A 20178-nucleotide genomic window follows, 5' to 3' on the forward strand; every position below is an offset into this window, starting at 1 on the left:
AGATTATGTTGTGTGAACAATTATCTAATCTGAAGATGCAAGAAGGCGAAGCGATTTCAGCACATCTTGGGAAGTTTAAATCAATTATTTCCCAGCTTTCAAAAGTTAGTATTACTTTTGATGATGAAGTTCAATCTTCAAGGTTGTTATCGTCATTACCAAAGAGTTGGGAAACCGCAAGAACAATTATTAGTAATTCTACAGGGAGAGAGAATTTGAAGCTTGGTGATGTGCAACAAAGGTTAATTGCTGAAGAGGAAAGAAGAATATAACAAGGTTATGGCTCTAGTACTTCAAGCTCGGCCTTAAGTATGCAATAAGAAGATAGAGGCAGGAGTTCAAATCGGAACAACAACAACAACAAATATAGATGGAAGTCTAGAGCAAAGTCTAGGGGGAGATCTCAATCCCGGCCTAGAGGTGTTGCTGAGTGTTGGGCGTGTAAGAAAGTAGGACACTTCAATCGCGATTGTCCGGAAAACAAAGGTGCTAATAATGGTGGAAACAAAGGTAATCAAGAAGAGGTCAATATAGTTGCATCTGCGGAACCGGTGAAGGTCCTTGTTGATAACAAGAAGGTGATTACAGAAGGTTTTCTACTACTCTCTGAGGACAAGCAAGATGAGTCTTGGATTATAGATTCGGGAGCTTCTTTCCATGCAACGGGTGATAAGAGTATTATGATCTCTTATAAAGAAGGATATTATGGCCAAGTATTCTTAGGTGACGGTGAAGCATGTGACATCATTAGTTTGGGTGATGTGATCTTGAAAGTCAACGGTTCGACATGGAAATTGAAGGATGTACGACACGTTCCAAATTTGAAGAAGAACTTGGTGTCTGTGGGCCAAATTTTTGATGATGACTGTGAAGTTGTGCTTATGAAACACAATTGGAAAGTGAAGAAATGAGCTATGGTATTAGCTCGTGGAGTTAGAGTCGGTACTCTATACCGGACTTCAGATGGAACTACTTTAGCAATGGCTAGTAGTGGTAAAGACACTAACTTATGGCATAAAAGATTAGGGCACATGAGTGAGAAGAACATGAAGATTCTATGTTCGGGAGGATATCTACCTAAGGTGAAGTCTGTTGATATAAGTTTTTGTGAAGACTGTGTTCTTGGAAAGCAAAAACGGGTTAGCTTCAGCAGAGGAGGAAGAGACTTAAGAAGTGAGAAACTTGATTTGGTTCACATGGATGTATGGGGACCAATTGATGTTGCATCTCACAGCGGGTTCCAATATTATGTCACCTTTATTGATGATCACTTAAGGAAGGTGTGGCTTTACTTCATGAAGAATAAGTTCGAGGTGTATGAAGTGTTTAAGAAGTGGAAAGCTTTGGTTGAAACAAAAAATGGTCTGAAGTTGAAGTTTCTAAGGTCAGACAACGGTGGTGAGTATAACAAAACATAATTCTTTCAGTTATTTGCTATAAATGGAATTCGTTTGGAGAGGACAGTTCCAAGGACTCCACAGGAGAATGGAGTAGCAGAACGTATGAATTGGACGTTTAATGCACGTGTTGGGTGCATGAGGTTGCAGTCTGGTTTGCCCGAGACCTTCTGGGCACATGCAACAAAGACGGTTTCTTATCTAATCAGTAGGACACCTAGTAGTCCATTAGATATGAAGATACGATAGGAGGTTTGGACCGGCAAAAAGGTAAATCTTTCATGTTTGAAAGTTTTTGGTTGTGTTGGTTATGTTCATCTTAGTCCCGGTGAGAGGTCGAAGATAGGTGCTCAAGCAAATAAGTGTATATTTATTGGTTACGGAAATGACACTTTTGGGTATAAACTTTGGGACTACGAGGGTCACAAAGTTATTAGAAGTAGAGACATCACTTTTAATGAGAATCAGCTGTACAAGGACAGGAATAAAACACAAGTTGAAGATGTCGGATCAAGAAACGTCGATAAGGAGTTGTGTATCGATATTGATGATGTTTCTGGAAAAAGTGTGGTACAAGAAGGGCACGGTGTTACAGATGGCAAAGAAGTACAAGGTGAAGAGACTTCTGATGCAGTGGGAGTTACTCCTATAGTTCCACAAGAAGTACGAAGATCATCAAGAACTCCAAAACCAAACCCAAGGTATGCTCTGAATTATCTATTAATTACGGATGGAGGTGAACCTGAAGATATTAAAAAAGCACTGGCAGCTGATGATTCAGGCAAGTGGCAACTTGCTATGGAAGATGTGATGAATTCACTTGAGGAGAATGACACTTGGGTGTTAGTAAAATTACCAAGAGGTAAGAAGGTGTTGCATAACAAGTGGATTTATCGGATGAAGTCTGAAACAAATGGAGATATTCGCTACAAGGCGAGGTTGGTTGTGAAAGGTTTCTAGCAAAAACTTGGTGTTGATTACAACGAGATATTTTCTCCAGTTGTGAAGATGACTACTATTCGAGTAGTGTTAAGTCTAGTGGCTTCTGAAGATCTCTACCTTGAACAGTTGGATGTAAAGAGAGTTTTTCTTCATGGTGACCTAGATGAAGAAATTTACATGAAGCAGCCAGAAGGATTCATAGTAAAAGTCAAGGAAGAGATGGTGTGCAAGCTAAAGAAGAGTTTGTATTGTTTAAAACAAGCCCCGGGACAATGGTACAAGAAGTTTGATAACTTCATGCATAGAGGTGGTTACTCATGGTGTAATGCAGATCATTGTTGTTACTTCAAAAGGTGCGGTTCTGACTACATCATATTATTACTGTATGTGGATGATATGTTGGTTGTCGGAACATCTCTACAAGAAGTTGAAAATTTGAAGAAACAATTAGCAAGTGAGTTTGTTATGAAAGATCTTGGTGAAGCAAAGCAGATTCTTGGAATGAGGATCATAAAAGACAGAGCTAAGGGTGTACTTATGCTTAGTCAGGCTGAATATATTGAACGAGTATTGAAAAGGTTCAATATGGAGAATGCTAAACCAGTTAGTTCTCCACTTGGAAGTCAAATTCGTCTTTCAAGTATGCAATGTGGGAAGACAAATGAAGAAAAGGAGTACATGGCTAACGTACCATATTCTTCGGCTATTGGGAGTCTAATGTATGCTATGGTGTGCACGAGACCGGATATTACATATGCAGTGGGAGTAGTGAGTAGATATACAAGAAACCCAGGAAAACAACATTGAGAAGTTGTGAAGTGGATTCTCAGATATTTGAGAGGTAACACAAACATACCATTGTGTTATGGAAGAGGTGGTTCTATCTTGAGGGGTTATGTGGATGCAGACTTCCCAGGTGATGTAGATAAAAGGCGAAGTACGACCGGTTATGTTTATACTATAGGGTCAGTTGCAGTGAGTTGGAACTCACGTTTACAGAAGTTGGTGACATTGTCTACTACGGAAACGAAGTACGTAGCAGTAACAGAAGCGAGCAAGGAGATGATTTGGTTACGAGGTTTGTTAGATGAGTTGGGAAAGGAACAACGAGATAATGTTCTGTTTAGCGACAGTCAAAGCGCTATACATTTAGCCAAGAACTCAACCTATCATGCTAGGACGATACATATAGATATTCGTTATCATTTCATTCGGGATCTCTTAGAAGAAGGAGAGTTGAAGCTCGAGAAGATTCTTGGTTAGAAGAATCCGGCTGATATGTTTACCAAGGGAGTTACATCAGACAAGCTAAAGCTCTGCAAGGCTTTAGTTGGTCTCTCAGAATGAGGATCTGGGAGGGGATCCGCACTGACAAAGAAGATGTTTTAGCATCGTCAATCCAAAGTTGAAGATTCGAAGATAATCAATGAGTCTTCAAAGTGGGAGATTGTTAGTTAATTGAAGACTAATTAATTATTTCCTAAAGTTAGTCGTGATATTTTAGGAAAGGGGTTTTCTAAAATGGTTATAATTCTTGGTGGCCAAGTTTGTAACTTATATAAATAGGTAATTAGGCATTGTAGAATTGTATTGTGAAGAAAATTGTTTTAGAGAGAAAAAAGAGTTCTTTCTTGTATAGCTTTTAGGGTAAAAGCTAGGGTTTCGTTGTGAGAGAAAATTGGTGAGGAACAAGAGACAAGGTTATCGTCTCGGGTAATTGTTACGGTGTAACCAAGGGTTTGCTGGGATTCACACGACGTTGTAATCGTTTTCCTTCATAGTGGATTTGAGTTGGTGCGGCTCAAAGTGGACGTATACAATATATACAAGTTGTATGTATTGGTCGAACCACTATAAATCTTGTGTCTTATGAGTTGATTTATCTTTCTCGTATTATTATAGTTGCTTGTGCTTGGTTTACTTATTATTCATCATAATGTCTCAAGATCCGTTATTCCGCGGTTGTCAGTGATTCCCTAAGAAAATCCTGACACTTGACTCATATTTATTTTCAACATACTTAATCAACTGCGATGCAAATGCAACTAATAAAGCAAACACCAAGATTTAACAAGAAACACCCCAATGATAGCAAACGCTGTGACCGCTTATGAGTATCCGGAAAATGCCACCATAGCTCAAATAAATCTGTTCTAATAACTAAGAGAAAACATTGTTTCAATGTCTTTTTTTAGCCGGACTATAAACTAATTATGAGATATGAAATGATATAAAGGATGATAGAAAGATCATAAAAGGAATATGGGCCAAGAAAGAAGACAAAGGATTAAAAAGACATTGAAAATAAGATACTGATTATCAAATTTATGTTACGAAAAGGAGTAGAAACGGGTTAAAATGTTGTCTTTTGTTCGACTGAATGATCAAATTGGCTTAATTCCTCTTCTTCTTTTTTTGTAGATAATTGAAGGGCAGTAAACATGTAGATCCACAATATATCCATAATTACTCCATGGCCTCCATTCAAAAATTTGTTAAGTTGAGTCCAGTTTTCAAACTTAACGATCATAACATTTTGATCAACGTCAAAGATTTAACGTCATCCTCAAGTATGAGATTACAAGTGAACTTGATATGTTTTTCCACTTTTTTATCCGTTATCCTTCCAATATGATTTTTCTGGTCGGGATGCATCCCATCTCAGAATCTTTAGCATTATTCTTATTGACATAAATGATTATTCTTGTTTCTTTTTCATTGTTTTCTATGTTAGCATTCTTGAGCTTGTTAACAATTTTGGTGACCTCACCTGTAGTCATAGCAGAGGATGGGTTTTTTGTGCTTCTATTTTGAGTGTATTTCTGTTTATGTCCTCTTGACGAGAAATGAGAGTATGGCTACTACAAAGCAAGTTTGAGGTTTTGTCAGAAAGAATAATGTTGCTAAACAATCTCTTAAAGATGATGAAGAACAATTTCATTAATTTCTTGATTTGATTTTCATTACAGACACAGGACTCTCTTACCAGATATTTATTGAACTATCTGGCTGACATAATACAGGCTGGAATAATAGCTAAAACCAATATCTAACAGACACGTAACTAGATACTAACACCAACGTACAACAAACACCTGTAATAGATGGAAGTGCACACGAGTGATTCGTACGCTGAAGACTTATTCTCTAACACCCCGCCCCAAGTGCAGTGTCTATGAAGAAGCAGAGACACTGAGCTTGGAGCGTAGAGCAGAGAACCTAATGGTATCCAATCCCTTGGTGAAAATATCTGCAATTTGGTCCTGAGTGGAGTTGAAACGAACCTACAACGACTTGCAGGCTATAAGTTCTCAAACAAAGTGAAATGCAATTTCAATGTGCTGCATGCGATTGTGAAAAATTGGATTTGTAGTTAACTATGTCGCACCCATATTGTCATACCATAGAACTGGAGATCTTGGGGAAGAGAATCGAAGTTCTGACATTAGAGATTGAATCCAAACAAGCTCTGAAGTTGCATCAGCCAGAGCAAGATACTCAGCTTCAGTGCTGGATCTGGAGACAATATTCTGTTTTCTAGAACACCAAGAAATCAAATTGGGACCCATAAAGATGGCCATGCCACTTGTAGAGCGTCTGTCAGTAATATCCCCAGCCCAGTATGCATCTAAGAATGCTTGAAGTTGTAGAGAACTGGATTTCTTAAACTGCAGACCATATCCTAAAGTGCCCTGTAAATACCTGAGAATGCGCTTCACTTCAATCCAATGATCTTCAGTTGGAGACTGTATAAACTGGCATGCCTTGTTGACAAAAAATACAATATCTTACCTAGTGATGGCGTCATATTGCAGAGCACCAACAAAACTTCTATATAAAGAGGGATCACTAAATGGTGTAGCAATAGAAGTTGATGAAGCATGAGCAAAGGTCATTTTTTTCTTGTGCAATAAATTGGATATGTATTGTTCTTGAGACAGTAAAATACATTCAGTGTTTTGTAGAGCCTGAATACCAAGAAATAAATGCAATTCTCCCAAGTCTTTGATTGCAAATTCTCTACCAAGATCAACAAGTAGCTTGTCAATTGCAGCAGAAGAACTCTGTGTGACAAGAATATCATCTACATAAACAAGGACATATAGAGCTTCAGAGGCAGTGACTCTAAAGAACAATGAGGTATCTGTTTTAGAAGGATGAAAGCCACATTGTAAAAGAAATTAACTGATCCTTGCAAACCAAGATCGTGGAGCTTGCTTCAATCCGTATAAGGATTTTTGAAGTTTACAAACATGGTTTGACAAGAACTTGTCAGTGTACCCTGGAGGTTGAACCATAAAAACATCCTCTGATAAACGACCATGGAGAAAGGCATTTTTCACATCAAGTTTCCTGATTTTCCAACCTTTGTAGAGAGAGATGGAAAGAATCATGCTTACTGTTGTTGGCTTGACAACAGGACTGAAGGTATCCTGATAATCTATGCCTTCAACCTGATTAAAGCCTTTAGCAACTAGTCTAGCCTTGTATCTTTCAATGGTACCATCAACATTTCTTTTAATTCTAAAAATCCATTTGCAGCCAATAACATTGTCACCTGAACTGGCTAACACTAATCTCCATGTGCCATTTTGCAGTAATGCATTAATCTCCTCATCTATAGAAGCTCTCCACTTTGGATCTTTGCAAGCTTCAGAGTAACAAGTGGGAACTGTAATGTCTTCACAAACAGTTTGAACTTCCGAGGCAAACACTTTAGGCTTAAAGATGCCTTTTTTCCCTCTAGTTGTCATGGGATGATCATTACTAATTGGAGCTGGTGCAGATGTAGGCACTGGTGGAACTTCAGTGGGAGTGGTAAAAGTAGGTGACATAGAAGTATCAACCTCATTAGAAATATCAGCAAAAGTGTGTAGAAATGGTCTGAGACAAGGATAACATGCACATCCAAAAGTGTGTAGAAATGGATAGTCAGGCTTGATACGAAAAAGACACTCAAGTGGTGAAATTTGGTTTAATGTTGGTGTGGGAAGTCTATTTATCAGGTAATTGGCAGTCTCAAAGGCATAACTCCAATAAGAAATAGGTAGTGAAGCATGAAATAAAAGAGAAAGTCCAGTTTCCACTATATGCCTATGTTTCCTCTTAGCAGTACCATTTTGAGCATGTGCATGTGGACAAGATACTATGTGACCAATGCCACAATTATCCAAATATGTAGAAACATTTATGTACTCTCCTCCCCAATCAGATTGCACAAACTTTATCTTTCTGCTCAAAAGATTTTCAACATGAGATTTGAATTTGATGAATGTGTCTAGGACCTCAGACTTATAAGCTAAAGGATAAATCCATGTAAATCTACTATATGAGTCAATAAAGGAGACATAATACTTATATCCATTGATTGAACAAATGAGAGAAACCCATACATCTAAGTGAATAATGTCTAAAGGACCATACACTTTATTTGTACTAATAGAATATGGTAAAGCATGACTCTTAGAAATCTGACAAGCATAACAGACTTGAGAAGATAAATGTTTGTCAATTACTTCATCTACAGAAGATAAAACATGCTTCAAAGTGTTATAGACATGATGACCTAGTTTATTGTGCCAGTTTGATGATGTTGTGGTTGAGAGTGCTTGCTTGAGTTGAGATGCAGAGAATTCCAAATGATACAATCCATCTTTAACAGGGCCAGTGATGAGAACTTTGTGAGTTACCAAATCCTTCACAAAGAATGAATCAGGATGAAATTCAAAAAAGCAGTGATTCTCCTTGGTAAACTGATGAACATAAATAAGGTTCTTTGTAATTGTAGGTACATGAAGTACATTAGACAACGTAAATTGAACAATATCATTCTGAGAAATGGAAGTACCAACATGAGTAACGTGCAAACCTGAACCATTACCAACTTTGACCTGATCATTACCTTGATATTCAAAGTGAAGATTCATATTAGAGAGAATAATGTTGCTAAACAATCTCTCAAAGAAGATGAAGAACACTTTCATTAATTTCTTGATTTGATTTTCATTACAAACACAAGACTCTCTTACCAGATATTTATTGAACTATCTGGCCGACACAATACAGGCATGAATAATAGCTAAAACCAATAGCTAACAGACACGTAACTAGATACTAACACCAATGTACAACAAACACCTGTAATAGCTGGCAGTACACACAAGTGATTCGTACGCTGAAGACTTATTCTCTAACAAGTTTTAAGGTTTGGGGAATGAAAAAGGTAATAATTGATCATAGGATTAGTTTTGAATGATCGATTTTATGCGAGGATTTATGCTTTTGGCAAGGACATTATAAGTGTTGAAAATGTCAAAAAAGGAAACTAAGTTTATGACAATATTTTGAAATGGGCAGAAAAATCTAGATTTTTTTTTTGGAGTTGAGTTAAACAGGTTGGAATTGAATCATCTTGACTCATAATTCTTGTCAACATACTTAATCAACTGGCGATACAAATGCAACTAATAAAGAAAACACCAAGATTTCCAAGCTTCAACAAACAAGACCCCAATGATAGCAAACGATGTGACCGCTTCTGAGTATCCGGAAAACACGATTACGGCTTAAATAAATCCATTCAAACAAGAAGAGAAAACATAATTAGCTAGACGTATAAACTAATTGTGAGATATGAAATGATATAATAGATGTTAGAAATTTATGGGCCAAGAAAAAAGACAAAGGATTAAAGACATTGAAAATAAGATATTGATTATCAAATTTATGCTATGAAAAGGAGTAGAAACGGGTTAAAAATGTTGTCTTTTGCTCGACTGAATGATCAAATTGGGTTAATTCCTTTTTTCTTTTTGGTTCATTCTGTATATAATGTGTTTTAGGTGTTCTCTCCTCATCTATGAAACTACAACAACCTCAGTCCCAAAGTATCAAGTTATGATCTGGGGTGAATGAAAATGATTATCAAAGTCTCGGTTTATTTTTCACTTGGTGTTGGTGAGTTTCGAATCCTGGTCATTGGTATCATCACCTAAAAATATTATCACCGTATTAACATGTTATTGTGTCAAGTTTGGTATTTAATCAACTTTGTTTTAAGTTTTCTTTTATTTTCGTGTATAGTATAAAACTTAAAGTACGTTTTTTTTTCATGTATTTAATAGTCAGTAGTTGTTTTCTTCAAAATTGCAACTATATCAAATTAGGGTATTTCACTTTGAACAATACGAATATATCACGTTTTCCACATATAAGCAAATAATATTATTTATATTGTTTTTGAGGTGTTTTTCGTTTCTTTAACGCAAATATTTAATTCTTTTTTTATTTAGCAAATACACTTTTTTAAAGTTCAAAAAAATGGGTCCACAGATTTCTCCTAAAATTTCAAGCAAATCTTAGGTGAAGATGATATTTCAATTGGGGGATTTGGTGTTTTCCTCTCTGCAATTTTTCGGTGTCCCTCATCCAAAAGAAAGTAGCCTTTAGCAAAAACAAACCAATGCCTCATCCTTTGACAAATTTGACACGCCCACGTATTAATTGTGCAATGACGATGATATTTACTTTAGGAGACAAGCAATGCAGTATAGCATAAATCACTCCTTTACAAATTCCTTAGTGGTTGTTTTCCTTTTTACTTAGAAAAATATTTTTTTTATTTGTTTTGAAATGTAATTCTTATTCCATTGAAAGAGATAGAATTTATTTTTCTCGTGTGACCCCCTGTTTTCCATTGAGAAATAAAAGTAGGTCGGGTCGATGGATAGAGATGGTGACATGCGATAGTAGATAGAAGAATATTATTTTGATCAACAAATAAAAAGAAGATTTTTTCTAGAAAGAAAAAGATTAAAGTAGACAAAGACGTATAAGCACTTTTATGGAACAAGTATTAATTGTGTATTCTACTTCAAGCTTTTGAATTAGGATTTAAATCACACATAAACAAACATGATTGATAGACTTGTGAAACAACCCCGACAAAAATATCAACAATTCATATTTCGTTGTCAAGGTTGATGATATAGAGGTTATTAAATTTGAAGGGTGCTCCTCTGGGTGGATCCAGTGATGATGATTGGTTTATTTTTATATGGATTTACTGACTTCACGTGGAATTTGGTAACTTAGCATAGCAATTATGTGCATCGTTTGGTAAGGAAAATGTGTCAAGACGGTTATAAGGGTTATTAAATTTTAAGACATTACTAATCTAATGATAATGATTGTTTTGTTTTATATGGATTTAGGAACTTCACGAGAAATCTGATAAGTAGTGTGGATTGTTCGGTAAGAAGTCGTGTATAAACAATTCCAAAGAAAGATACTACTTTGCTCTCGTTACCGTAGCGAAACATTTAATAAATATGCTTGTTTAAACAAATTGTCTAGCGTACAACAAGTCTTATACCGTGCTAACATGATAATTACATTAAAGAGCTCATCATCTCCTAATCCATGGCTTTCGGATAGGTTCACTGCTTTGTACCATCTCACAACTCACTCTTTAGGTAATCAGAAGCAAATTGCATGTCCATTAACTAGCATCATTTTTCTGCATCAAATATAACGTAAAAAATTTTGATCAATAACATGGTAATTTCTTGCTAACCACCCTGAAAATTTACTTAGTCACTAGAAACCCTTGAATCATAAGATTTATAAAATTAAATCTTTGGGATTAAGGATCCAATCATACTCACCTGAATCATACCCATCATAACTAACTCTGATTTATTAAGTCTGACCTAAAACTTATTAAATAATCATGTCATTAATTTTTTTTGAAAATTCAGTTAGATATATATCCAACGAAGATTTATAAGCTGAGCCAAATACTGAGCCAGATATCAGAAAATTGAAAATACAAATGAGTCGACATATGATACAACCTTATACCGCCTCAAAATCAAATGTGCGAACCAAGTCGGACATCAGGAAAACAAAACACAAACAAACTGACATCTGACCCGAGTCAGACCCAAACAAGCAAAACGAACTGATATCTGACTTGAGTCATCCCGAGTCAGACCAAAACAAGCAAAAGGTGTAAACCAAGTAGGTATCCAAATCCAAAGTGCAATACCAGCCATGTATTTTTTTTATGGAGCAAGTAGGTTTCCCAGAAGTGTTAAAGCATAATAGGGCAGGTACAGTATTCTGTAGTACAATACTAGCAAGTAGACTACAATGAATACAACAAAGTATAGCCTAGTAGTCAAACAGAGAATAGAAAGGAAAAAAAAAAGAGTAGTATTTTCTTTGTTTGTGGAGAAAAAAGAATAAAGCAAAAAACTCTTTTCTCCTCACTTCACACACTCTCTGTAAGAACTTGTCTCTCTAATGTAGAAGCAATAAACTCCTCTTCTTCTTCTTCTTCTACTTCCTCTGCAACTCTCTCTCAAAAACCCCCTCGTCTTCTTCTTCATCATCATCAAATGGGTGGATGTACAGCATCAAAACTAGACAATGAAGACACAGTCCGCCGCTGCAAAGAACGAAAACGATTAATCAAAGACGCAGTTAATGCAAGACATCATTTATCAGCTGCCCACTCCGATTATCTCCGTTCACTCCGTTTAACCGGCTCCGCTTTACTTGAATTTGCTTCCGGTGAACCACTTTCCGTTTCTAATCAAACCCCAACTGTGTTTCTCCACACTAAAACCCCCCCTTCATTTGCTCACAAAGATCCTCCTCCGTTTAACCCTAATTTGACAAGAACACAGTCTTCAATCTCGTACCAGAACTCTGATTTTGGGGTTCAGGCGCCGAAATTGACGAAAACCCATTCTTCGCCATTGAAGGGGTACTCTTATTTTGATGAGAATGATGAGTCTTCTTCACCGACGATTACTAGGTCTAAAGTACCTCATATTTTGTCTGAATCAAGCCCTAATTTTACACCTAATGTGATGAAGAAGAAGGTTATTAAGAAGAAATCTCAATTTGGGGTTGAATCGAATTACTCTGAGACTCAATCACAAGCTTCTTCTGTATGGAATTGGGAGAATTTCTATCCACCTTCCCCTCCTGGTTCTGATTTCTTCAGAAAGAATTCTCATCTTGAGGAGGAGGATGATAATCAATCAAAAATGTCAAGCAGTGTTTATTCAAAGCAGCAGCAGCAGCAACATCATCATCTGAAGGAGGAGTTGGAGGAAGAAGAAAGGGAGGAGGTGCAGTGTAGTGAATGGGGAGATCATTACAGTACAACAAGTTCAGATACTGATGATGAGAACGATGATGACGATGAAGAAGATTTAGAATCAAGATCTGAAATGGGTTCTAGATCAAATTTTGGTTCATCTGTTCATAATGGTGTTGGGAATAAATCAATGGGGCATGCTCAGAAATCTGATTTTGATGCTGGATCTTCTGTTAGTTGGAATATGGGGAATAAGTCTGTTCATAATCATGGCGGCGGTGGTGAGATAACAGATATGAAATTGGTTGTTAGACATAAAGATCTTGCTGAAATTGCTGCTTGTATCAAAGAGTATTTTGAGAAAGCTGCTGTTGCTGGTGAGCCTGTCTCAGATCTGCTTGAAATTAGTCGTGCCCAGCTAGACCGGAGTTTCCGTCAATTGAAGAGTAAGTTGGCAAGAAATTCATGATTAGTGTTATGTTTTTGAATGAAATTTGAGATTAATTTTGATTCAGGATTGATTGGGGTTTCACATTTTGCTGAACAGAAACCGTGTATCATTCAAATAGTCTTTTGACAAATTTGAGTTCAAGCTGGACATCGAAACCTCCATTGGAGATTAAGTATCGATTGGATACTGGCGCGCTTGTGGAGCAAGGTCCAAAGAGTCACTTCTCAACATTGGAGCAACTCTTGGCTTGGGAGAAGAAGCTATACCAGGAAGTTAAGGTATGCATACTTCTACTGCTTGTTTGTGACACAAACCACTGGGATGTTGAACATTAAATTCATTGTAAATTGGCAATTTGGCTTTTGATAATTTAGATTTTAATTGGCTTGTGAATTAAAATGTAAGCTGGAGCATTAGGTTGCTTATATGTGTTTTATGTTGCTTGATTTTTAGGCTCGTGAAGGGGCAAATATTGAGCATGAGAAGAAGCTATCTACGCTGCAATCCTTGGAATACAGGGGAGGTGGAGAAGCTAAATTGGACAAGACTAAGGCATCTATAAAGAAGCTGCAGTCTATGATTTTGGTAACATCAAAGTCTGTATCCACTACTTCATCTGCTATTGTCCAAGTTAGGGACACTGAGCTCACTCCTCAACTTGTTGAGATATGCCACGGGTAACTCAATTCTCCTTGTTCCATTTTTGCTTTAATCTACATGCTGCCAGTGTCCGGTAGTTGCTGGCATCTGAAATTTTAAGTGCCCAACCTTGAAATTAGATAAATCTCATGCTTAAGAATTTTATTTGTCACAATATGCATGACTTTTGCCAGATTATGATACTCTTCTAGGTGTCCTAATATCTTTATTCTTGTTTGGTCATCAACCTTGTATATGTTGACCTACCTTCGTAGCTAGTAAAACACAACGTAATCAACAATGGGTGTTTGATTTGTGTTGATAGTCACAAAACTCACATCAGAGACTTCAAACTGTTTTTCAGTTAACCATGTGCTAAGTAATAAGAAATTGCTCATTTATGCCGTGAAATACTGAAATGCAGGTTAATGTACATGTGGAGGTCGATGAATCAGTATCATGAACTCCAGAATAACATTGTTCAACAAGTACGTGGCCTCATAAACAGAGCAGACAAAGGAGAGTCAACCACTGAGCTGCACCGACAAGCAACCCGTCATCTTGAATCAGCCGTCTCCTCTTGGCACTCTAGCTTTTGCCGCCTCATAAAATACCAACGTGATTACATTCAGTCCCTTCACAGTTGGATCAAGCTCAGCCTTCAGCCAATCAAGGACATCACCACCACCGAACCTACCACAAACCCTGCAAATCTCTTTGCATTCCTCGACGAATGGAAACAAGCCCTAGATCGCCTCCCTGACACAGTTGCCTCTGAGTCTATAAAGAGTTTCGTCAACGTGGTCCACGTTATCACCACAAAACAGACAGAAGAACTCAAAGTCAAAAAGAGGGGAGAGATAGCTGTAAAGGAGCTTGAAAAGAAGGCTTCGTCCCTTCGAACCATCGAAAAGAAATTCTACCAATCTTATTCCATGGTCGGGATTGCAATGCCGGATAGTGGAAGACAATCGGATGGCGGACCCCAAGTTTTTGATGCACGAGACCCACTTTCAGAGAAGAAGATGGACCTTGCAGCATGTCAGAGAAAAGTAGAAGACGAAATGACAAAATATGCCAAGGCAGTCGAGGTAACACGAGCAATGACACTGAACAACATACAAACAGGTCTGCCAGGCGTGTTCCAGTCCATGACAATGTTCTCCAGCTTGTTCAACGAGACGCTTCAAGGTGTGTGCACTCGTTCTTACTCCATCAGTAGATAATATTTTTGTTTTTGTTGCGGTAAAAATAGATAGATAGAGATTTTTTGTTTTTTGTTTCTTTGAGTTTTTCTTTCTGTTTTTTCGGGGGTTGGTGGGGTTTGTGTGTGTAGATATAAAATTATCATCATCTTCTTGGTGATGGAAAAGAGAAGATATGATCAAGAGAATGTGGCTGTGTACAGAGAAAAAATTTCTTTAAATGTTGGTTGTAACAGAAATTAGGTTGCAAGTGAAATAAATGTATAATGTCATTCTATTTTTGTCCTTTGTCTCTCTACCATTTTTAATGTTGGTACTACTACTACTCAACACTCTTACCAAAATATGACATGAATCTCTGTTTTTTTTGATTCAATGACTGACTCTCTGCTGTTTGCTTTAACTTAAAAGCTAAGGTTTGGATAGTGGGAAAAATCAGGAAGGAATGGGTGGTGGAGAGAATTTGTTCTGTATGGATAGATAGATAGATATTCTCTGGTATATTTTTGGTTGTAGTGGTGGTGACTGTTTTTTTCTTTCTTTGTTCAAACTCTTTAAACTTTTCTTTGGTTTTGATTAAAGTTGTATTTATGAAGATGCTTTTGAAAATTGTTCTTCTGCTTCTAATTTGTGTGGGTATTCATTCAGTCACTAATTGAGGTTTAGCTTTATCAAAAGCTAATGAAGAAAAGTGATGTGTTGTTGGTAAGTGGATTGCCTTTTCATCTACTTCCAATAATCAAGATTAAGCCGAGTTAAATTAATTGGTTATCTAAAACCCTAGAAAGGATAAACCTTCTTGGGCAACCTGACTGCTCAGTATCTATCTCTCACAAAGAATACAATACTTCTACGCTACTACCTATCTTCTTTGGTATTTTCTTTGGAGCACCATCCTCAACTATTGTGTTTTTTTCTAGAAACTTCGGAGTCAAATTTTTAATAAATCAACAAATTTTATTTCAGAGAGATATATTCAAAATGACCAAGTCAGTCAATCATCTGAATTTTACTATTTATATGAAATTATATTAAAAAAATCGAATCGTACAGTTTACAAACACCGAAAAATCAACCATCAGTCTACATTCATCATTAATTTCAAAATTCTCAGCTTAGAAGTTAGAATCATGGAACCAACCACCATCTATTTTACCACCAACTACAATTCTTACTATCTAGACATATTCAAAGTTACCACAACCCCAAACTATAAAAATCAAATCAACAAGTTGATGAGTGACCAGGTAGATTATACAACCTTGGAAGTAGTTTAGTAGTTTCTCCTCATGTGGGTGATGTCAGTGAGAACAACTGAGCCACCGACCAATCCAACGGCCAACCACTCTACAAAGACAGATAGATGAAGGTTGAAGAAGACATGTGGAGTTGATGTAAGTGGAGAGAACACAAAATAGTAATAAATAAATTTTAGAGCAAATCTTTTGAGCACACAAAATAAAAAGATTTCCCTCCTTCCTCACTACCAGTACACTTGGTTCAGTTCAGTTGTCTTTAATATTGTTCTTATTCTTAATCAAATGGCTTATTTTCCTTAAGACATGCTTCTCTGTTTTTATTATTTTCGATTTATTTACTTCTTTTTAGAAGCCAGGATTCTGGTAAAGAAAATGTTTAATTTATACTCAAACTATGGGATCAATGAAATAGATTGATGCTCTTTTCATATCGTGTCAAGTCCATGTGATATTTGGTGGTATTTTATTTCATTTTGTGTTCTTGTCCAGGAAATTCTTTATTAAGATATAATCAATGACCCATTCTACTTAGTCATGCCAAATTCACTTTAACCTGCAACGTCGTGCTGTGCAAGCTGAAACTCTCTAATGCACCATTCAGATGTGTTCGGGCCATAGAGCTTCAAGAGTCACTAGGTAAATGCATGTTAATTTGTTTTCCCAAAAATGTTTTGAGGCAAATGAAAAATTGATTGATAAATTGAACAGTCTCGAAGATGTAGATGCGGGTGTAAAGTTTTGGGAACCAGTGGTGGAGAAGACAAAGAAATAGAGGAACAAAGTCACTGCAAACGAGAAGCCTCAAGGAAAATCGAGCAGCGTCCAACCTGTTAAACAAGGAGGAGGTGGTCGTGGACGTGGTCGTGGTGGTGATGCTGATGAATGAATGGTTTCTTTGTTTGCCAAGCGTATGTATTTAATTATGGATAATTATGGAGTCAAAACTTATGTCTTTAGCTTATTGTCGAATTATGTTTGGTTATTTTTGCTAGTTTATGAATGACTGAATCTGGTTAGTTTTGGAAATTGTTTGTGTTTGCCTAATATGTGACAAATGAACCAACTACAATTTGTGTGCAAAAAATACAGGTTTCTGGCAGTTTATTCAGTGTTTACGTTTACCTACATAAAAACGGATTCTACCATTTCTCTAGGGGTGTAATTTCTGAATCGGGTTTTAGGAGTGCACCACATAAACCGATTTTGGGAATTTCATTCACTTGTTTTGGAAGCGTTCAGAATCGGTTTATATTGGATATTATTAAAGACTGAATCTGAAAAAACAAAAAACCTAGAATTTTGACAACCTGCAAAATCGGTCTATGTGGATATTGTGTCCTTAAAACAAAAAACCCAGAATTTTGTCCTCAAATCGGCACGGTACATTTGGGAATCGACCATGTCGGCACTACTACCGGCATGCCCGATAATGAACTTTCTGTGCCGGCAGTGTACTTATAATTTCGAAATTTGGGATATTGTTAGGGCTGTTCATGGTCGGTTTTGGTTCGGTTTCTAGCCAAACCAAAACCGAAACCAATACTATTGGTTTCTAAAAATCTAAACCAAACCAATCCATTAACCATTGGTTCGGTTTCCAAATGGTTCTAGTTGGTTTCGGTTTGTCCCAGTGGTTTTTGGTTAACCAATAATTATGTCAAACCAAAAAAAAAATACACAAATTTACAGATAAAAAAATTGTAGTTGCCGATAGTATTGGTTTACACAAATATACAGACAAAAAAAAAATCAAGAATAGTTAAAGCTTACTCTAATTCTAGAGATCAAAAGAAGATATATAATATATCTTAATTTAGTTATTGACAAATAAAAAAGAAGGAAGACGGGAAGAAAAAAGTCTGAGTAGCAGCAGCTGTAGTTGGGGGTGGAGAAGGGAGGCGGTTGAGAGAAGGAGAAAGAGAAAGAGGGAGAGTATCATAATGAAATATTAGATTTAGGGTTTTTATTTATCCTCTAAATCAATGGGTAGAATCTAATACTTTTAAATCGATGGTAGAAACTAAGTTTAAAAATTAATCGGTTTCCCAATGATTTTTGGTTCGGTTTTCAGGTCAAACCAAAACCAAACCAGTAATGTCGGTTTTTCAACTTTTTTTACCAAACCAATCCAAATCTAAATGGTTTGGTTCGGTTTCTTGCTTATTGGTCTGGTTCGGTCGGTTTCCAACGGTTAACCGACACCATGTTCAGCCCTAGATATTGTGTATCGGCATGGTGAAGGTATGAATACCATGCCGATTTGGTCCATCTCGGCATGGTATTCATACTTTTACAATGCCGGCATTGAGTTTTTCAGGCGTAACAGTGGCGGATTCAATGAAAAAAAATTAAATTTCAGTGCATTAATACCTATACATGACTAATTGTAGCACTTGTATATTCAGCTTGTTTACTTTCTTGGATTGGTTGTTCACCTAAACCTTCATGATCATAAATATCTTGATTTAATGTTGTTGCATCAACAAATTCGATAGTAATGATTTATTCTAATGATTATCACACCAATCTATTATATTAGTTAATCATTATTAACCACCACATATAATTAGTGAACCGTAGATTAGGAATTAGTTAAAATAATACATGGATAAGTAACTTTGATTTATTATTTATATCCCGTTTTTGTCTTTTTTCCTCTATCTCCCAATTAATATAAGTATCCCAATTGCACGGTCATAATAAGCCCATAATCCAAAATTTATTGTTATACGCTCTTACACTATAATTTGTAGTAAAATATTCTGCACCATAAATGCTCAATGTCATAAAGTTTGGAAATTTAAATGCAAATCCCATATACATATTAAGTAAACGAGTAGATGATGAGCCCAATTCAATTGACTACAAGTGTTCTTCTCTACTTTTACGGTGTCCAACTATATCAAGGAAAATGAAAAGTAGATGAGAATGATGTACTACTGCTTCAAAAATAGTGAATCTTCGGTTGCCGTCCATCATCATAACAAAGCTTTTTCAAAGATCGCATTATCATCTAGCAACTTGTTGATGCAATGAAACAAAAAAAACAAAGTGAAAAAGTATTATTGAGAGTAACGGGACAATGGAACACCCCGCAACATGCCATAAAGTTGAGGTTACATTTTACTCTTCTTTTAGGCTAAATTTGCGCCAAGTCGTAGTGAAAGATCCTTTCAATACTACCCATTCCGTTTCTCTTTAATAGGCTGGTTTTCCAATTCGGAAAGTCAAATGTTACTTTAATTTTCTGGGACCACTTTTCTTTTAACTTCTTTTGATGACAAGTGTCATGTGGACCATCTCACTTTACTTCTTTTGCTGACATGTGTCATGGAGACCATTTCACTTCACTTCTTTTATTGACAAGTGTTATGAGACCACTTTCAATAATCACTTCACTTCCTTAACAGAGTACTATGCAATGAAAAACATTGCCTTACTATCACCATGGGTTACTAACTTTTACAAAAAAAAAAAAATCTATCAATGATTATTTTGTTTTATATGAAATTAATAACTTCGCTAAAATCTGATACCCCATTTAAAGCCATAGTTTAGTATTATCTTCTGAAAGCTTTGCCAGGATCGTAGAATCTGTTGAAGTGGAATCTTATTTTGCTCACATCCTTTTGGAATAATGTAAATCTGTGGTTAGCACTATGCAGATGAAGATCAAATTTTCTACTTCCTTAATTAGTGCCGATATATCTGACACTAGAAATATTGTAACGGAATAAACAAATAGCCGAGGACCCCTCCACCGTTATTTAGGAAAATTGATTTTGTCAGACTATCGTCCTAATTCCCCTGAGCAAACCCAGTCCAACACACTTGTATCCTAATTTTGCGAGCCCAATTCTGGAAACTGAGGGATGTTTTCCCCCGTAAAAAGCCCGAGTCCGTTGTTTCTTTCGCCGCTCCGCTTAAAATCTTTGCTCTTCCGCATGGAATGCTTAATAGTGACACTATGGGTATCGTTCAAAATGAAAGGATTATGCAGCTGGTGGTAAGGATTATGCTTACATTCGATAAATATGTAAGTCATGTAGGAATCACCATCAACGTGCATAACTAGATTGAGTTCGGCACAGTACGTGGATGTGGATTATGTGAACTTTGCCAAATTTTGTGTGAAAAGAGCAAGAGCCAAAAGCGTAAGATGTACGAACATACA

The 20178-nt window shown here is 36.5% G+C and overlaps 1 protein-coding gene across 1 annotated transcript; it reads left to right on the plus strand.

The window, feature by feature from the left end:
• The first annotated feature begins 11580 nt into the window (after positions 1 to 11580).
• Positions 11581 to 15030, plus strand: LOC113329602 (nitrate regulatory gene2 protein-like). The gene is made up of 4 exons (XM_026576461.1): positions 11581 to 12896; positions 12998 to 13179; positions 13355 to 13578; positions 13965 to 15030. The coding sequence occupies exons 1-4, from the start codon at positions 11741 to 11743 to the stop codon at positions 14764 to 14766; spliced, it is 2364 nt and encodes a 787-aa protein (XP_026432246.1). The 5' UTR covers positions 11581 to 11740; the 3' UTR covers positions 14767 to 15030.
• The last annotated feature ends 5148 nt before the right edge of the window (positions 15031 to 20178 follow it).

This window comes from Papaver somniferum, unplaced genomic scaffold, assembly GCF_003573695.1.
Source record: "Papaver somniferum cultivar HN1 unplaced genomic scaffold, ASM357369v1 unplaced-scaffold_117, whole genome shotgun sequence".
In the NCBI taxonomy this organism is placed as follows: domain Eukaryota; kingdom Viridiplantae; phylum Streptophyta; class Magnoliopsida; order Ranunculales; family Papaveraceae; genus Papaver; species Papaver somniferum.